We start from the raw sequence: 18,620 nt of genomic DNA on the forward strand, positions 1-18,620 counted from the left end.
AGTAATTACTGTATATATATAGACATGATATTAAGCCTTGGAGCACAGAGAGATTGGGAGGTCATATGTTAGGCTGCAAGGAGACAATGTTAATATGTCCAGTCCATAGCCATCAAATTAAATATTTAAAACAAGTTAAAATTTAACTCTCCTTAGAAAAACTTCTTTAATTCAAGCTGATATATGCACCACCGATTGTATACAGGGCCTTTATAGTATTTATGTCAGCAAAACTATATATATGTGGCCTGAATGTGCTCACGATAGTTTATACTTGGAGATTCTTGTATATACAGTAATAGTATTATGATGGAGCTGGGAGAGAGCCATAAGACATGCTACAGAAGCCAACAGATTGCAGTGTAAACAGAGACCTTTAGAATAATGAAATTAACTAGCGAAAGAACACTAAGCTTTATATATATATATATATATATATATACATATATATATATATATATATATATATATATATATATATATATATATATATATATATATATATATAGTAAGAAACTTTGGAATATCATTTCTATTGTCTAGCTGTCAGAAGGGTTGATGTACATGTTTTATTCTGCACAACTTTTAGCTCAGAAGATTCAAAGCAGCTCTCGCGGGGTCCCCAGACACTTCCTAAAGCTCACGTTCCTCTCTCATAGCAGCTCCCTGTTTCTTGACAGTACAATCCAAAGGGAAATCCACTGAATGGAAAATAAGGATGGGAATACTGACAAGCCCCACAGATCTGCATGAGATATCAGACCCTGTGTTTTTCATCTGTTTTCTCCCTTGGGCTTAGCTACTTGCTCTGATTCTGGAACAACAAGGTCAATGGTATCAATGGTATGGTGCAAACTGCAGAGGCTAAGGGTGCAACAAGGTATCAATGGTAGGGTGCAAACTGCAGAGGCTAAGGGTGCAACAAGGTATCAATGGTAGGGTGCAAACTGCAGAGGCTAAGGGTGCAACAAGGTATCAATGGTAGGGTGCAAACTGCAGAGGCTAAGGGTGCAACAAGGTATCAATGGTAGGGTGCAAACTGCAGAGGCTAAGGGTGCAACAAGGTATCAATGGTAGGGTGCAAACTGCAGAGGCTAAGGGTGCAACAAGGTATCAATGGTAGGGTGTAAGCCTGCAGATGGCATGTAATGAGTGTAACACACAACCTTGTGTTTCCTCTCTTTATTTCAGCTATTTGAAGGTATATATATATTACAGGATCATGTTGACACATTCAAACAATGAGCTCCTGCATTTGAATTCCAGGCAGGGAATGAAAGCTGAAATTGAGATTCAATGGGAGTTTTGAAAATGGATACAAAACCGAAATGAGAAATAAATCTACTGATAATCCTATTTAAGTTTTTTGATAATCTCAAGACTTTTGCATTGAGTTCCATAACTCTCCAAAGGGGAAATCAAGATGAACTCTGCCCAGGAGCAAATGAGTTGCCTGAAAGCCAAAGAGATGAGACAGGAAGGTCCCTGGCCCTACTGACACCCCACAAGCATCACACAATAATGTTGGCAAATAGACATCTGTGCATCTTCATTACTACATGGAAAAACATGTTCCAATTTGCACTTTGCAAGCAAACTGTTCTATACAAGTAATGCCATTGATACACCACTGGCTCCCTATTCACATGGAATGTGTGTCTGCTCTACTTACTGCAAGAGGCTCAAGCAGCACCAGATCCAGGGAGTAAATCACCTGACTTGCCCACACAACAACATACACCACTTTATCAGAACATAATATTGGTCAACTTTACTTATTTATTGGTTGATTTGGTTTAGCCAGGCAATGACAATGACCTCAAGGAACCCCAAAAAGTGGTGGAATTTGACTTATTCTCAAACTGAATTCTAGATTATTAACATTTAAGTGAATGTGAACAAACAACAAAAGTCCAATAATAAATATTCCTATAAGCACAGTGTAGTAACTGAGATGTGCAAGTTTGCCCTTTAGTACATATTTGTTAATTAATCTACTTACCTCTTGTTGCCAATACGCTGTTGGGCTCATATTTCTCAATCAGCTGTTGGACCTGCTCCTGCTTTAGCGGCGGATAGAGAATCTCATTTAATCGTGGGTCTCGCTGCTTTGAGTTAATAAATTCCATCAGCTCATCAACAGTCAGGTGGGTTTTACTCTTACTGCCGCTGCAACGAAACAACAAACGGCTCAGTTTGCGCCAAATGCCTCTGATGCATAAAACGAGATGATAAATATACGGCCTAGTCTTTCACTCAACAAATAGCCTCCCATAGGCACTTACATGATACATTGAATAATAAGTATTAAAACCAAATTTGAAAAATGAACTAAATAACCAATGAGAGGTAGATACTGTAGGGGTAGAAAGAGGCACTAAAGAGGTCCAGTTGTACCCTGGTGTCTGGGAAAAAAGACGCATCTCAGGGCAGAACAATGGGCAAAGCTGCCCCATTTTACTAATTCACGGCAATGTTGGAGTAAGTAGAATAACGTAGGGATAAAGGTTTCACTCCATAAAATGATGAAACTGACCATAGTTTATGTGATAGGGTCATGGACTGGGCTGGGACTGATGGAAATGAAGTTGACACTACTGAAAGTGATGTGGAATATGTAGGTACTAAATAAATCAAACACAATTTTCATGGTGCATATGGCAGGGATATTCTCTTTATTGGAGTGTTACTGGGAGATGCCTGAGGCCTGCAAGAAAAATCAAACAGCGCTATATAAATATATAATAAAATTGTGGAATTATGAGTGCGGTCAAATTTAGGGATGCATCCATTGTAGGTTTTGATTCTGGATTGAGCTCAATCCCAGCACTATCTGTAGGACTTGGATCCAACTAAAGAGTTCATTGGAACCCTTAAAATCCCATGATTTTTAAAGCACATTCGATATTCAGGCAGATCTGAAAACGATGGACTCAGAGCATCCCTACTGGTCAAATGACAGTTTTGTAGCAGAGAGTTCCCCCTCAACACAATAATACTGTTATTAACATCCATCATTCCCCATGCAATTCCCTGCCCACTCTACTTCTCTATTAGACATTTAAATATATTAGGGATAGTATGTTTCATTCATTCTTTCTTTTTCTTTCTTTTTCTTCTTATTGTCTGATGATGTTCCTGTTAGTTGGGATTAGATCTGATACTCCTGCTTATCAATGGGGAACTGTGACTGCTCATTCTGTGCAACCCAACACACAGCCATCATTTATCACTCTTTTGGGTTGGTTATTTTTATTTGATGGTTCTGACCAACATTGAATGGAAACTTTTTCTTTTTAAATGGTCAAAGATCTGCAGCATTGATGCCACCTATAGGTCTATATGTGATGTTCCACAGCTGTCTTGCAGGGTGCAGCAACTCAGGCTAAACAGTTCAACTCAATGGCCACATGCAATACTCTACTTTCCTGTTTATTGATGACAACCACATATATATATATATATATATATATAGGACCTTTCTCAAGGATGAGGACTGAAACGTTGCACTCTTATACGATGTATTAAAAATAAATCAGCAACGATTTTATAAGGGTGTGCCGGTTCCAAGATTGGTGTATGCACAAGTTATATCTGTGCACCCCAATTACATATAGAAGGATATTTAGCCTTGCACTGCAGATACTCATCATATGTTTCCATTGCCTGTTGGGGTCAAAGACTGGTCTTCATCACTGATGTGAATGATGACCAAATAAGATGACTATTATGCATATGCAGTGCCTTGATCTAATGAATCAGTGTACAGGTATGGGATCTGTTATCCAGAATACTCGCGAACCTGGGGTTTTCCGGTTGATGGATCTTTCCATAATTTGGATCTCCATACCTTAAGTCTACTAGAAAATCATGTAAACATGGAATAAGGTAAATAGTCTGGTTTTGTCTCCAATAAGGATTAATTATATCTTAGTTGGGATCAAGTATAAGTTTTATTATTACACAGAAAAAGGAAATCTGTTTTAAATATTTGTATTGTTTGGATAAAATGGAGTCTATGGGAGATGGCCTTTCTTTAATTCAGAGCTTTCTGTATAAGGGGTTTTCAGATAACAGATCCCATACATGTATTATAATGGACTGGTACAAAGGGAATCACAGCAGCATCTTCTCATTTTGCATTACAAGAAACAAACACATTTAATGAATAATTGAAGATCAGAAAACCAGGTGAGGGTTTTTTTTTAATATTCATTTAGATATTCCTAGAATAATCCACTCGCTCTTAATCAGGTATTATTCTATAACATTTCATTTTCCCGACAGGCGGCACAGCTTGACATCACATTGTACCGTCTCCAGTTGTGCGGCAGACATGGCCGCCATGTTTCTTTTGTCATTATGTATTTTTATTGTATTAAGAAAAGAGAAAGAACGAACAAAGCGATGGAAAAAATTCTTCTGAAAAATCACGTCTTACGTAAGAAAGAAGTCAATTGTACAAATGCACAGGCTGAAACAAATGGACCAGTGTATTGGCCAGAGACATAAATGTGCACCTCACTTTTTCATTTATTTATGAAATAATCCAGACCAACCAAGCAGTATTTCACTTTGAGGAATAACACGAATACATTTCTGTTTGGTTGCTATGGGTTACTGCACTAGGGAACAAGTTTTACTAAATGACCCCCGATTGTTACATTTTGAAAGAAACAAAAACATAATATAATAAATAAAATAAAGCAAATGTATCTTACAACTCGGTAAAAATGTTGTCAATCTCAGGCCGCGGGCATATATTGTTCAAGAAGACTTTGTAAAGCTCTGGAGTGAAGTCGTCTTGTGGAACGGAGTCGCTCTACACAAACAAACACCGGAAAAACAACCTGTAAATAATGCGCAACTCAAATGGAAATACAACTACATACAGTACATTAAACATAACAACCCACACCCTCTGCCTTTCTGAAATCATGTGCAATGCCCCCCGCAATTTTTTGGCAGGCCGTGGGGGCCCCTGAATCGGCAGCCCCCCGAGGGCCCTGGACCCCCAGTCTGACATTTATATATCCTATTTCAGAATTTAGAAGGGATGCCCAGAATCCAGGATTTGGTTTGGACTGTTGAGACTCAAAGTCATGTGACAACTGAAGGCAACAACATTTTGTTCACACATGAAGGCATATATAATAAAATTCGAATCTGTGAATTTTTAAAATTTTTTACATTTAAAAAAATTTGAAAACTCACCAAACTTGAATGTGCACTTATTTATGAAAGAGCCAGATTGAACTGAAACACATCAAAATCACAAAAGAAAAAAAAAAGAAAAAAAATTGCGCATTCGCTTCTACGAAGCAGGTTTTTTTTGCATTTGAGATTTTTTGCTCTTAATAAATCTTGAACACGAGAATGATTTTTGGAACAAAAAAAAAAATCAGAAATCGTGGTAGAAACTGGATTTTGAACGCTGATAAATCTGCCCCATTATGCAATGTTTTCTCTTTTTTTTTTTAAATTTGAATATGAATTGAGGATTTCTTGATTCGGTTTTGAGTTTGACTGAATATTTTGTGGAGAATTCATCATTTCAGCCATATCCAATAATGATGGTGTCACGGTCGGCACCCTAAATTCAGAACCAGCGCTAAGCACCCAGTTCTCGGCTCTTGCTTCCGCCTTTAACAGCCGCCTTTCACCTCGGGAGGAGCCCTCGGCTAATCGGATGCTGCCAGGTCTTATTAAGGGAGGTGCTAAGGGAAGGGTTCTGAACGAGAAAAGGGGCACAACAGAAATGCAAAGTCTTTTTGGCAGCAGGTCACGGTACAAGGCGTAGACAGAAAGCATAGTCAGTCGGGACGGGCAGAGTAGAAACGGAGTCATGCAGGCAAGGGTCAAACCAGGAGATCAATTAGAGGGGATATGGATATAGGAGAGTCGGTTACCAGGCAGGGGCAGGATTCACAACAGATAATCAGAATCAGAAGCTTTAAACAGCACAAGGGCACCAGTAACTCTTTGAGAAGAAACCTGTAACGGGCAAGGATTAAAACACAGGAATTCCCTTATATAGAGGTTGAATTTCACATTAATGATGACACCAGCGCGCCTGCGCCTTTAAAACTCGCCGTGCGCACCCTAAAGAACCGGCGCCTGAGGGAAGGAAGACCGGCATCCCCGCCAGCCCACTGGGCCACCAGGGTGAGTAATCCTCACAGATGTATTCAGTACAACCCTAATTTTAAACCATATGGTCTTGGAGGAGCTGCTGGATCAGGATTCCAATAATGATTTTTCAGGTCAGGAGTTTGCACTTTTTAAAGAAAGACATAGGGAAGGAAACCCATTTCCATTTGGAGAAATTCAAAGCCAAAAATAAGGGCCAATCACTTTCTGGAAATTGTTAAACCAGACACAATATACTTAACATACTATAGTATCAAACTATTCATTTTTGGGTACTCGCTTAATTAGAGTTACAAAGCCCAGCATGTAAAAAAAAAAAAACCAAAAAAACCACATGTGTATATATATATATATATATATATATATATATATATATATATATATATATATATATATATTTGTTTCTTTATGTCTTTAAAACAAAAAACAATTTCCTTGTAACAATCTTAAAAATGGAGTGAGTACATTAAAATAAACTCATGCTCATTCACAGAACAAGGCAGTCAGAAATACTATTCTTACATTTCTTGAAATCTTGGCATTTTTACTGAGATAATATACAGTTTCTAAGTGAGTGTGTGTTTGTTTCTTGCCGAAAAGTCTCGTTCCTTAGTAACAGAGACATTATGGGATTATGTGTTGGAGTTGTACATTGCTCTATAGTTTCACTTAACTGAAACCCCCGCAACACAGTTACTTTCCTTCTTATTTTATGACCACAGAACAAGGTTTTACATCATCTACATCAATGAATCATATTTTCAAAATACACCTTTTTTCTGGAAATAGAATAAATTGCCTTGTTACCAGAATAGATCTGACAGTGAAATACAAGGCTATGAAACATCACTTGGAGTTTGTTGTCCATACAAACCATACAAACCATAATACAAAGGCACTACGTCTCATGTTCAGTTATTCAGGTCGAAGAACTCCAATGACTTTAAACTTCTTTATATTTCATATGAGGGGAACAGTGATTTTAAAAGTATAGACAAACAATGCCACTGTAAATATTAGGTATTTAGTACTTAGGGGGTTATTTACTAAATCTTGAATGCAAAAATCACCAAAAATCACCAAAAATGTGTGATTTTTTATTAAATTGGGCTTTTAAAAAATCACGAATTTTTTGGAAATTATTGGAAAACTCAATGGTCAATGGGAGAAGTCCCAATAATTTTTTGATGTGCGCTGGGTCTCGTGCCAAACCCCGAAGTTTTCGGGTTTTTCTGACAAAAATCGGAGGTTTCGGATGAAAACTCCCAAAAAATTGTGAAAATCAGTTGAAAATCTGAGTTTTTACTGCAAATCAAATTTTCTGGAAAATGTGATAATAAATTAGCGTTACAAACCCGAGCGGCTTAGATCGGAGTTTGTAGCAGACAATATTGAGATAAGTTGGGACCTTGATAAATAACCCCCTTAACATTTTCTTATAATACTTTCCTTTTTAAGCAGGAAATTTTGTTGGTTTTTGTCTGAACCTTCAGCTGGATTATGAGTAATGGGTTGGCGTTGTGTTTAAGAAGATTGGTAGAAAAGGTTATACTGTATATTTACATTGATGACATCATAGATGTACATATATATATATATATATATATATATATATATATATATATATATATATATATTGCAGCTGGAGTTCAGTTTGCCAAGCAAAGACCATTAACCTATAAGGGATGACTAGCAAGGAGCCAGACACTTCAACAAATAGTTCCAGACAGCTCTGTATGGGGCAGGGTGCAAAGTGCCAAAACCATTACATTCTATAAACAAGTCCCATAAAGTTTTCTCACACTTTTGCAAAAACAACAAAAAACTGACATACCCCTGACCCACTTATAACTTTGGAGGTGAGAGCAGGGGCGTAACTACAGAGGAAACAGACCCTGCTAGTAATGAGTGAATTGGTCCCTTTTCGCTTCCCCAAAAATTTGCAAAATGGAGTAAATCTGCCAAAATGCATTAAAGTCTACGAGTAACAACATTTTTTGGCGCACAACAAATTTTTTCACCCATTAGAATATATGGGCCTAATTTTCAGAAGCAAAACTTGGCGAAAAATTTCGCTCATCACTAGACCCTGGGGCTGCAGTGGGTCCAGGAGTTATAGGGGCCCCATGAGGCGCTAATTCAATTTCAATAAATATTGGTAAAACAGGTCAAACTGTAGATATTTTGGGGGCCTGAACTATAATTTGCTGTGAGATCCAGTAATATCCAGTTACATCACTGGGTGGGGCGGTGGTTGTCACATAGACATTCCCTCTCGTGTCCAATACCCACACACTTTTGAACCCCAAAGTGCTCCTGCAGTTGCAGAAGGGGAAGTAGTAGGATCCTCTACACTGTTTTAGCATCCACACTATGAGTAATTTATAGGAATACAGAGTATATATTTATTCCCTCCTTACACTGACATCCAAGCGCTGTTACAGTATTGGAGAAATGTAGAAATAGTCCATGACCCATTTATTCTGGAGGGCTGATAAAATGGATATTGTACTTTTGAATATGATATGTTTTATATTCTGCATTTACACAGCACAATGTTGATGGGTAAAATAATCTCACTTCAATTTCTCTTTCATATCACTTTTATCTCTTTCATCGGCAATGGAATCCACTTACTCTGCCAGATGGAAGATTGCAAGCCTCCAGCGCAGTCTCCACTCTTTTTCTATCAGCAGAGAATAGGCGGTAAATGCTGCACGAAATGGATGAAAGAAGAGTATTAGAAAGTATCATCTGCAAGTAACACGGATGTCCCACCAATATTACCTGGAAACAAGTAAAATCTCAACAAAACATTCTCTCCTTAACCCAAAGACTCAATTGATTTATCAGGATTTTAGATCCAATATTTTTGTAGGGTCAAGGAACAAGCAAAACCAGAAGAAAATGCTAATTTCCAATAATACTGATAGGGATCTGTTGGGGACATGTAGTAACAGGGTCAATGTTTCTTTGGTCAAACACCCCATTGCCCTGGCAAAATATAGGCACAAAATGATTCATACACTATTTTTATTCTCAATCACTGTTACATTTCATTGAAGATTTGGTCATGGAGTGTTGATCTGCCAAACCCGGTGTATTCTGGAGCTCCTGACATTTCTATGTGGGGTTGACTTGATGACCATCAATAAGGGCATTTTGAGGAAAGTAAATGCTAAATTGATAATATATCCAGGATTGTTACCGGGTTACACAGAATAATTTGTTAACAATAACGTCTGTGAATACATCAAGATATCATCAGTTAGGCATAGGATCTATTATCTGAAATGCTTACGTTTTTTTTCCTTAATATGGATTCATGCAACTTGGTTACCCTCAACTATGTTTTAAAATGATAACTGTGTGATTAGAAAATACTCTAAGGAATATAATCTCCCATAATTTGGATCTTCCTCGATGACTGGTTTCCAGATAAAGGATCCCATACCTACAAACTGTATTATGCTATTTATCGCATTCCCTTGAGTTTGTCCTTGACGATACATACCCAGCCGCCATCTTTTAATTATAGACCTATAACTTCCCTGCCTTTGATTTGGGAGGAAAAAAGGTTTTTGTTCTATATTTTCTCCACATTCATCAGCTTTCAATTAGGAATTTAAATGAAATAATCTTATCAGTAAACACAGGAACATTTTCTGGCTAAATGAAAGGAAACTGGGCCCCACTGATGTGCTTGTATGTGTTGCTATGACTTCATGAATCTCATCCATGGCAAATTTATTATTGGTGAAAAAGTTGGTACAAATTTATTAGGAAGTTTAAAGTGATACTTGATGTATAATTTGCATCAGATAATTATTCTACATTTAACAGGATAAAAAAATAAGGGGGATCAAAATAAAAGTTGGAAAAAAGTTGGCTCCAGGTCTAGTAACCTATAGCAACCAGCCAGCAGATAACATTAGCTGGTCACTAGGGATGTCGCGGACTGTTCGCCGGCGAACTTGTTCGCGCGAACATCGGCTGTTCGCGCTCGCCGAATGTTCGCGAACGTCGCGCGACGTTCGCCATTTCGGGTTCGCCTTACCTGGCGCTTTTTTTTGACCTCTCACCCCAGACCAGCAGATACATGGCAGCCAATCAGGAAGCTCTCCCTCCTGGACCACCCCCACACCCCCTGGACCACTCCCCTTCCATATATAAACTGAAGCCCTGCAGCGTTTTTTCATTCTGCCTGTGTGTGTTTGCAAGAGCTAGTGTAGGGAGAGAGCTGTTAGTGATTTGAGGGACAGTTGATAGTAAGTTTGCTGGCTAGTAATCTACTTGATACTGCTCTGTATTGTAGGGACAGAACTCTGCAGGGATTTGAGGGACATTTCAGGTTAGGTAGCTTTGCTGGCTAGTAATCTACCTTCTACTGCAGTGCTCTGTATGTAGCTGCTGTGGGCAGCTGTCTGTCCTGCTGCTGATCTCTCATCTGCATCTGTTCTTCAAACCACTGCCACCTAGCTGTGTGAGCTTGTTCACATTCTGTCTAAATATCAATAATAATACCGTCTCCAGAAACACCACCTGAGTGACGTAGTGTGATTTCTGCCCTTTACAGCACAAAATGCAGCGCTGTGTCAACAATGGATTTTTTAGAAACATATTTGCCCTTGATCCCCCTCTGGCATGCCACTGTCCAGGTCGTTGCACCCTTTAAACAACTTTAAAATCATTTTTCTGGCCAGAAATGTCTTTTCTAGCTTTTAAAATTCGCCTTCCCATTGAAGTCTATGGGGTTCGCAACGTTCGCGAACCGTTCGCATTTTTGTCCGGACGTTCGCGAACATGTTCGCGAACTTTTTTTCCGACGTTCGCTACATCCCTACTGGTCACCATTAGAAAGCAAACATCTGATTGGATGTTATGGCAGTGCTATGCTGATTTTACCCTCCCCTCTTTCGGACTGTCCACAATAAAGGAATCACAGATGAAGCATCACTTTCTTTTAAGGTGTCAATAGAATTTTTAAAGCTTATCTATAAAGGGGAAGTCTACACCAGGTCTAGTAACCGACAGCAAGAAAAATGCTACGTTTTCATTGGTTGCTAGGGGTTACTTTGTGACTTTTATTAGATTACTCTTCTAGAATAGTTCCGTAACTTTATCTTGGTCAAATCTTGAAGACAAAACCAGGACAAATGTATCTGTGTCAGATAAAGGCGATGATTTCACTTATTTCATTGATGATGTCATTTGTGAGCAGGACTCGCCAATGATATTTTTTATTCTGTAACCCTTGTTTGCTAAGTAAAGGTCTCTGTTTGTTAAAAATCATTGCAAATAATTGCATGATAACTTGCTGATGCTATATAAATGATGATGATGATGATGATGATGATGATATACCTGATTTGTGCTTCTATTCAGATTTAAAGATGTACCACTCACTTTTTAACAGGGATTCGTCCTTCTAAGTTCACTTGTAGCTTCATCTTGGTGTAACTAGAGAAAATGAAAACAACACATAAGGTACACTTATTAGAACATGCTAATTAAAGCACATTGGGTGGAGTAGTTACTAACACTAATTTTTCCCCATTTTTTTATTGAAACAAAGTCAACCCAACTTCCATGACTCATTTATCAGAAAATCAGAAAAGTCGGAGTGGCAAAATCTTGCAACAATTTGAATCGTATGACTTTGATACCTGAGAGATGAGATGGGAGTATTTTCAGATTCAGATTTTAAGCAGCTCCAGGGTATAATAAATCTTTTCATAAAGCAAATGATCAAATCACTTAGAGGCCCATTTACTTAGCTTGAGTAAAGGAATAGAAGAAAAAAAACGTTGAATTTCGAATGTTTTTTTTGGCTACTTCGACCATCGAATGGGCTACTTCGACTACGGCTTTGAATCGAACGATTCAAACTAAAAATCGTTCGACTATTCGACCATTCGATAGTCGAAGTACTGTCTCTTTAAATAAAAACTTTGACCCCCAAGTTCGCCACCTAAAACCTACCGAAGTCAATGTTAGCCTATGGGGAAGGTCCAAGATCTAAGCTTTTTTGGGTCAAAGAAAAATCGTTTGATCGATGGATTAAAATCCTTCAAATCGAACGATTCAAAGGATCTAATTGTTCGATCAAACGAATTGCGGTAAATCAAAGGATTTCCATACGCCAGTCGAATATCGAGGGTTAATTAACCCTCAATATTCAACCATAAGTAAATTTGCCCCTAAATGTGATTCAATGTGATCACTTGTACACCCATCTGGTGAGTCCATTTCAGTGCTCCTTGATCTTATCTGGTGATAACAATTGCCCATTGGTATCAGATAATTATCTGATCTAAATCACTATTGGGAATATGACTGATTTGGTATCTGGATTAGTGATGGGCGAATTTGGGGCGTTTCGTTTCGCCGAAAAATTTGCGAATTTCCCGCGAAATGGCGAAAAATTCACGAAATGGCACCGGTGTCTCGTTGTTGACACCGGCGTCCATTTTTTTATGCCGGCGCAAATTCACTGGCGACAACACACACATGTCACTGTATGTCAACATCTATAACCTCAGTATAATTATGTATTTAAATATATACATTCATTTTTCATTTATTTAGCTGAAATACCTCAGATCCAAAACCAATGATATGTTTGTGTTGATCAAGGGGGTCCTCGTAAGCTTCAATCCCATTTTGCTTTGTTAGGGACATGCCAACAACTCTTTCTGGAAATGGACCCAATCAATTGAATTATTTATTTGAAAATGCTATTTATTTGCCCTTGTTATTTATTTGTTATTTACCAGTGTAAGATAATCATCACTGACCATTTAAAAACAAAGGTCTACATTTTGATTACATTTGGAATGTTGCATAACTTACATAAATTGATCCTAATTTTGTGTATTTTTTTTAATATTTTTTTTTCTCTATATTTTGTCACTTTCCAAACCAAAAATGTGTCTGGGTTGGTATAATCAGTGACCCAAGCAGAAAGTTGGTGGGATATTCATTATTATTACTTTCCTTATTGCTTATGATTCTATTCAGGCTCTTCCTTATTAAAGCTTAGCTCTGGGGTCAGTGAATTTACCAACTAGAAATTTAAATACAAAAAAAGTTATAAAAAGTTACAAACAATTAAAAATAAAGACCAGACTACAAAATATGCTACAATGAGATTGTCTATAAAATACAAGAAATGTATTTTCGTTTTAATAATCTTTAATATATTTTCAAAGCTTTTCCCAAATGGGAGAATTGGGGACACAAGGAAGAAGTTTTTTAGGGGCAGGTAAAAGGTGATACTTGAAAAGCAAATGTCAGGAGGAAAACGATTGGATAACAGGGGAAAATAGTCCTTGAATCCTTGAAGGAATTTCCTTTGTGTGTGCGGGATGTGCCGATGACAAGTTATTCTACTTGGGAAAATGTAAAACTTGCTCTTGTTCTTTGACATAAATTGTGGAACATGAAACTAAAGGAAAGATTACTGATAGAATAAGTCACTAATAACAAGAACCCTAAAACCTTAAGTGTAACACCCTGTATAAAACACGAATTTTCATCCTTTTATGCTGTAGTTTTATTTTGTTCAATAATTATTAAGAAATGATCAATAGGACAATCTATTGTTCTACCTTTTCTGCCCATAGAAGAGCACTCATTTCAATAGCAATTAGAAGCCACAATTCATTGCTTATTTATGGCCATCGCACCCTACAGATCAAAAAAAAATAAAAAATCAAGTGCATTAGTTAAAGCAAAGGGCAGGAATTCTCACATTCCATAAACGTAATAGCGTAGCGTTAATGTTGTTTCCAACTGCAAGATCAATAGAATTCCTTTACAAAAACCACTAGGGACAATAAAGGCCGACCAATACCACTCTAGAATGACTACTTTCTTAAAGAGATATTCAATAATGTCATGGTCCTTGGAAATAAAGTGCATTGAGACAGGTCTACAGACACCACAAACGTTCGGTTTTAAACAACAAGTCAGAGACCAAAACATGAACCATAGAGGACCTGCTGTCTTTATTTGCTTTCCCTGTACACGAAGTTTTGGTCGAGTGCCGTATGGAACCTACTAGTTGCTGGCTCAGCTGTTAGGCTAAAAGAAGTGATACCTATATATATATATATATATATATATATCGATAAAGGGTTGTCTCTTTATTGAAAGACTATTAAATTAATATAAATATAACAATTCTTTTACAAACATGTTATTATCGAAGTTTTCCCTGCAGTTAAACCCACTTTCATTAAAGGTACATGTGTCAAAGTTGCACTTGGTGTTGCTCAGTCCTTGTTGACTTCTCTTCCAAAATGAGCCCCACTGCCCCTATTGAATCAGGGGAACCCTGGAGTTAATGCCTGGTCTGGAGACAGATAAATTGGGGCTATGAAATTATTTTAGCTCTTTCATATGTTTATTTAGATTAACGTTTGAATTTCTATAACTCTGAGCCTCACTGGTTACATTTGGAAGAAGAGACCTTTGTTTCTTTCAACTAAGCTGCTCCAATAAAAGGTAACTGTTAATCTCCAGCATTCCAGCTTCTTGTCTGTGACTCTCAGTAATCTAGGAAAATATTCCCCACGTTGCAGGTATTTCTGAATTTAGATTTGAAGTGACTGAGTAAAATGGCACAGAAGGTGTCTGTAGGGCCAGGAAGCCACCCGGGGAGACTTGGATGGTGATGGGTATGTACTAAAGGCAAAGTGTGCAGATGCCCCAGGGTCACCAGGTAACAGAATGATGTGGGGCCTCTGCCATACTTTAAGCAACTATGTAAGATGTTATTTCATGACGAATATCTGTATTCATCAAAATGCGCAATTAAGTCTCGGCAAAAGAACGTTGGCGTTCTTCCATCAGCAACAATTCATTGGCACGGAAATGTCATAACTAATTTTCTCTACTTTCTTCCTAATGAGACTTCCTTAACTTCCTTACACTCACATCAATTTAAATTCAGTAGGAGTATAAAGTTCATATCTATGTATTTTTTAGTGATGTTGCTGAAAAGTGGCAAAATGAAGACAGAGACCCTCTATTGTCCTAGACATGAGCCCACACTGCAACAAATGTGGCATGAGCTTCAAATGTAAATTTGTAAAATTTGTAAAATTTAAATGTAAAAAAATGTAAATAAGAAATTTGTAACAGTTACAACTTGAAAACATAATTACTAGGTAATTTGCTAGTGGTGTGTTGTCCAACTTTTAGTAAATAGGCAATGTTATTGCCAATTGTCTTTTTAGTGAAAATTCATTAGGAAAACACAATTTGTTCTTTAGTAAATGTGCTCCTAAATGTGATGCTTAGTGGCAGTTTTATTAAGGTTCAAGTTGTTTTTTCCACAAAAAAATTGAGCATTCGAGTTGTATTTTTTGGTCAAAATGCACATTTTGGGGGAAAAAAACCGTAAAATATTAAGGTTTATTATTAATGATGGGCAAATTTGTCCCGGAAAATTCACGAAACGCGAATTTTGACAACGTCGTCAATTTGTGGGCATCAAAATTTGTGGGCAAATTTTCGCGACAATTTCGCAAATTTATTTGTCAGCTTCGAAACATGCGAATTCGAGCCTGCCGAATAAATTCCCCCACCACTATTTATTATACCTCAATCCTGGAAATTGCCTGCACCTATTGAGGTTCTGTAGGAGTCAATGGCAGAGGTCCACAAATCGAGTTTGTTTTGCTGAAAACTCTGTCAATTCGAGTTTCAAAGTTCGGGACTTGCGGTTGCAGAATCAGATTTTTGCCATAAGATTTTTTTCATAGATAAGATACCATTCGAGTTTGAGGTCATTCAAGTTAATTCGAGGTAATAAAAACTCTAACACACGACCTTTGATAAATTAGCCCCTCAATGTTACCATGGCCACAAGACTGGGATTATACTGTAGATGCCATTTGTCTTCATCCCATGAACATCTTTGATTGGGTCCAGCCTTTGAATGACTACTGCACATAAAGACATGTTTTGATCTTGCCATTCAGATAGATGGAAGTTTTATGGTCACCATTATAAGCGCAGCCTCATGCACCCAACACACTGCACCCAACACACTGCACCCAACACACTGCACCCAACACACTGCACCCAACACACTGCATGTCAATGACTGATAACATGGCACATGTGTATATAATAATAATATATATATATATATAATACCCATAGGGGGTGCCTATTCCACAGCAAAGCTGAAATCATCTCCGACTTGTCTCATTTGGCTTTCCTTTTAATCCTTGTTGACCATCTCTCATTCTCACACTGTCACTAACAAGCTGCTGGAATCCACAATTATTACACAAACAAACAACACACGGATGCAATTAGAGGAAGAACTGCTATTTTTTTCATGGGAATGTACAGAGAAAACATAATTTAATAAAATTAGCTGCCACCTCCTGCCATTTTCCAATTCTGAAGAGCCGCCTGGGGAGCCATGAATACGTTCTCAGCTTTTTGTAGCCGCTCTCTTAATGTTATTATAATAAGCTGGATTTTTACACCACGAATGTGTCTTCCTAAACCTCCTATTTACTGTGTCCCATCTACTATACTTTCCCAATGACCTCACTGGAGGTTATTCAGATAGAAAACATGCAAAGGGCTAATTTATAAAAGGGCTCTGTGTTGGATTAGGGCACAGCTTGCCCCTATATTTACTGTTCAGCCCCATTGTCTATGGCTTGTACAACCTTGATAAATGATTCTAAAATGCAGGAGAGGACAGAAAGATCATAGACAGATGTGGTGGGAGCGGGAAGTAGGTGCGTGGGGGCAGGTAGGGATTGTCTTGCACCAGACACTGACGAAAACTTTTTTTTGCAGGGGGGGCCCAGCGCACCAGTAACACCACTGAGATCTGTGCTCAAGATTGCACTTTGCTCGCTGAACTTTTCGACATAAATGAGCCCAATAGCGACTTGCTGTAGGGTAATATAACAAAAGTCTGCTCAACTTTTTGTAAATATTTGTCACCAATCACAATTTGAAGTTCGGGTTAACCTTAACCCTAATACTGGACTTATGGTTCTTATGGGTTCTCAGTTCTCTGTTCCTATGGGTTACTATACCTGGATCCACTATTAGACTATAGAGTATATAACTATTTTCATTATTATGCTATTATGTGTATATACACACGGATTTAGAGGTAAATGTAAAAAAAATCAAACCATCAGCAATCTAAAGTACATCAGGAAAACATTAGCTCTGAAATAGAGGATTTTTTTCCGGATTGATTTTTTTTTCATGCTATTCCACTGAAATGTCACAATTTCCTTTCACAGAATGTTCCTAAAGACCTTTCAGACCTTTCCCAACTTTATTTAAGAACCTGAAAGCCTCTGAGTACACAAGCAGCTAAAATTGTCCTGATTACTTGGCAAAGCAAAATCCAGAGCACAATATTCCCCTCAAACTATCTGGGCACTTCATTAGCTGCCGCTGCCTTACATTTCTCCTTAATTTCCATGGAATCTGATGCACATCTAATATGTAACCCCCCGACTATTAGTTAAATGATAAAAATCATTTGGACTTCTAGGGCTCTCAGTAACATTTAAAGGTCCCTCAAATTCTTGGCTACACCTCTCAATGATCTAAATGAGAAGTTTACATTTAAAACTTGATTGGGGGGAAGAAGGGTTGGACTGTTCTTCCAGTGTAAAAATGAAGCTTCCATTGGGTGCCAGCTCTAGTGGGCCCCAGCCAAGAATCTTTCTCAGACCTTTAGCATTCTCTACATCTAATTGTTGTGAGAGTGGCCCTCAATGGCAGGTTCTTTGATAGCCCCTAGGAAGCCTAATCCAATAATGGGAGTAAAACTTGATTTTTTTTGAAATGATCACTCCTTTGATATTATTATTGAATATGATTAAATTATAGAAATTATCTATAATTCGTTTTGCAGATAAAAGTTTTGCCAGTAGTTCAGAAAAACAGGGCTGTTATTTCTTTTATTCCCTGTCGACATTTGATGGTTGGGAAGGTTGGTTGAAATTCCACTCGTGCACACCAGTGCCCTTTGCATTAGCCATTAACTGTCATACAACTCAATTAGCATTGCTGTCTCCAGATAATGAGAAAGTGCCACGGATGTCTCATGTATTTTAGTAATTAGACTAGAGAAGATACAATATTGCCATGACACGTGACCCTCTGAAGAACACAGAGAGGACAGACCTTAGACAAGCAGGACAACATTGTTGAAAGCTAATAATTAAGAAGTAGCAAATCCAGATGTATCGCTGGACAACAGGAATCCCATGTGGAGTTAAGAGATGTCAATACATTTTCTGTAAATATCTGATGTTGTCACAACTCTCATTGATCAAGTGGACAGTCATGGGCAAACTGGTTATCAGTGACATACAGGACAACACCAATGATTTACTTGTGCCTCACACTTCATATTATTTCATATTGTGGCCTCAAATCAGACTCCTCTGGATCAACAAGCAGTTAGG

The 18,620-nt window shown here is 37.8% G+C and overlaps 1 protein-coding gene across 1 annotated transcript in view; it reads right to left on the reverse strand.

Moving 5' to 3' along the window:
• The window catches only part of LOC108716400 (1-phosphatidylinositol 4,5-bisphosphate phosphodiesterase beta-1), a 296,085-nt gene that overhangs the window by 96,271 nt on the left and 181,194 nt on the right, over positions 1–18,620 (reverse strand). Inside the window, exons 6-9 of the mRNA XM_041562430.1 lie at positions 11,557–11,610; positions 8,788–8,863; positions 4,722–4,822; positions 2,003–2,169 (exon numbers count right to left, since the gene is read on the reverse strand). Of these exons, the coding sequence (XP_041418364.1) occupies positions 2,003–2,169; positions 4,722–4,822; positions 8,788–8,863; positions 11,557–11,610 (398 nt within the window). The remainder of the gene's footprint in view (positions 1–2,002; positions 2,170–4,721; positions 4,823–8,787; positions 8,864–11,556; positions 11,611–18,620) is intronic.

This window comes from Xenopus laevis, chromosome 5L, assembly GCF_017654675.1.
Source record: "Xenopus laevis strain J_2021 chromosome 5L, Xenopus_laevis_v10.1, whole genome shotgun sequence".
NCBI classification, from domain to species: Eukaryota; Metazoa; Chordata; class Amphibia; order Anura; family Pipidae; genus Xenopus; species Xenopus laevis.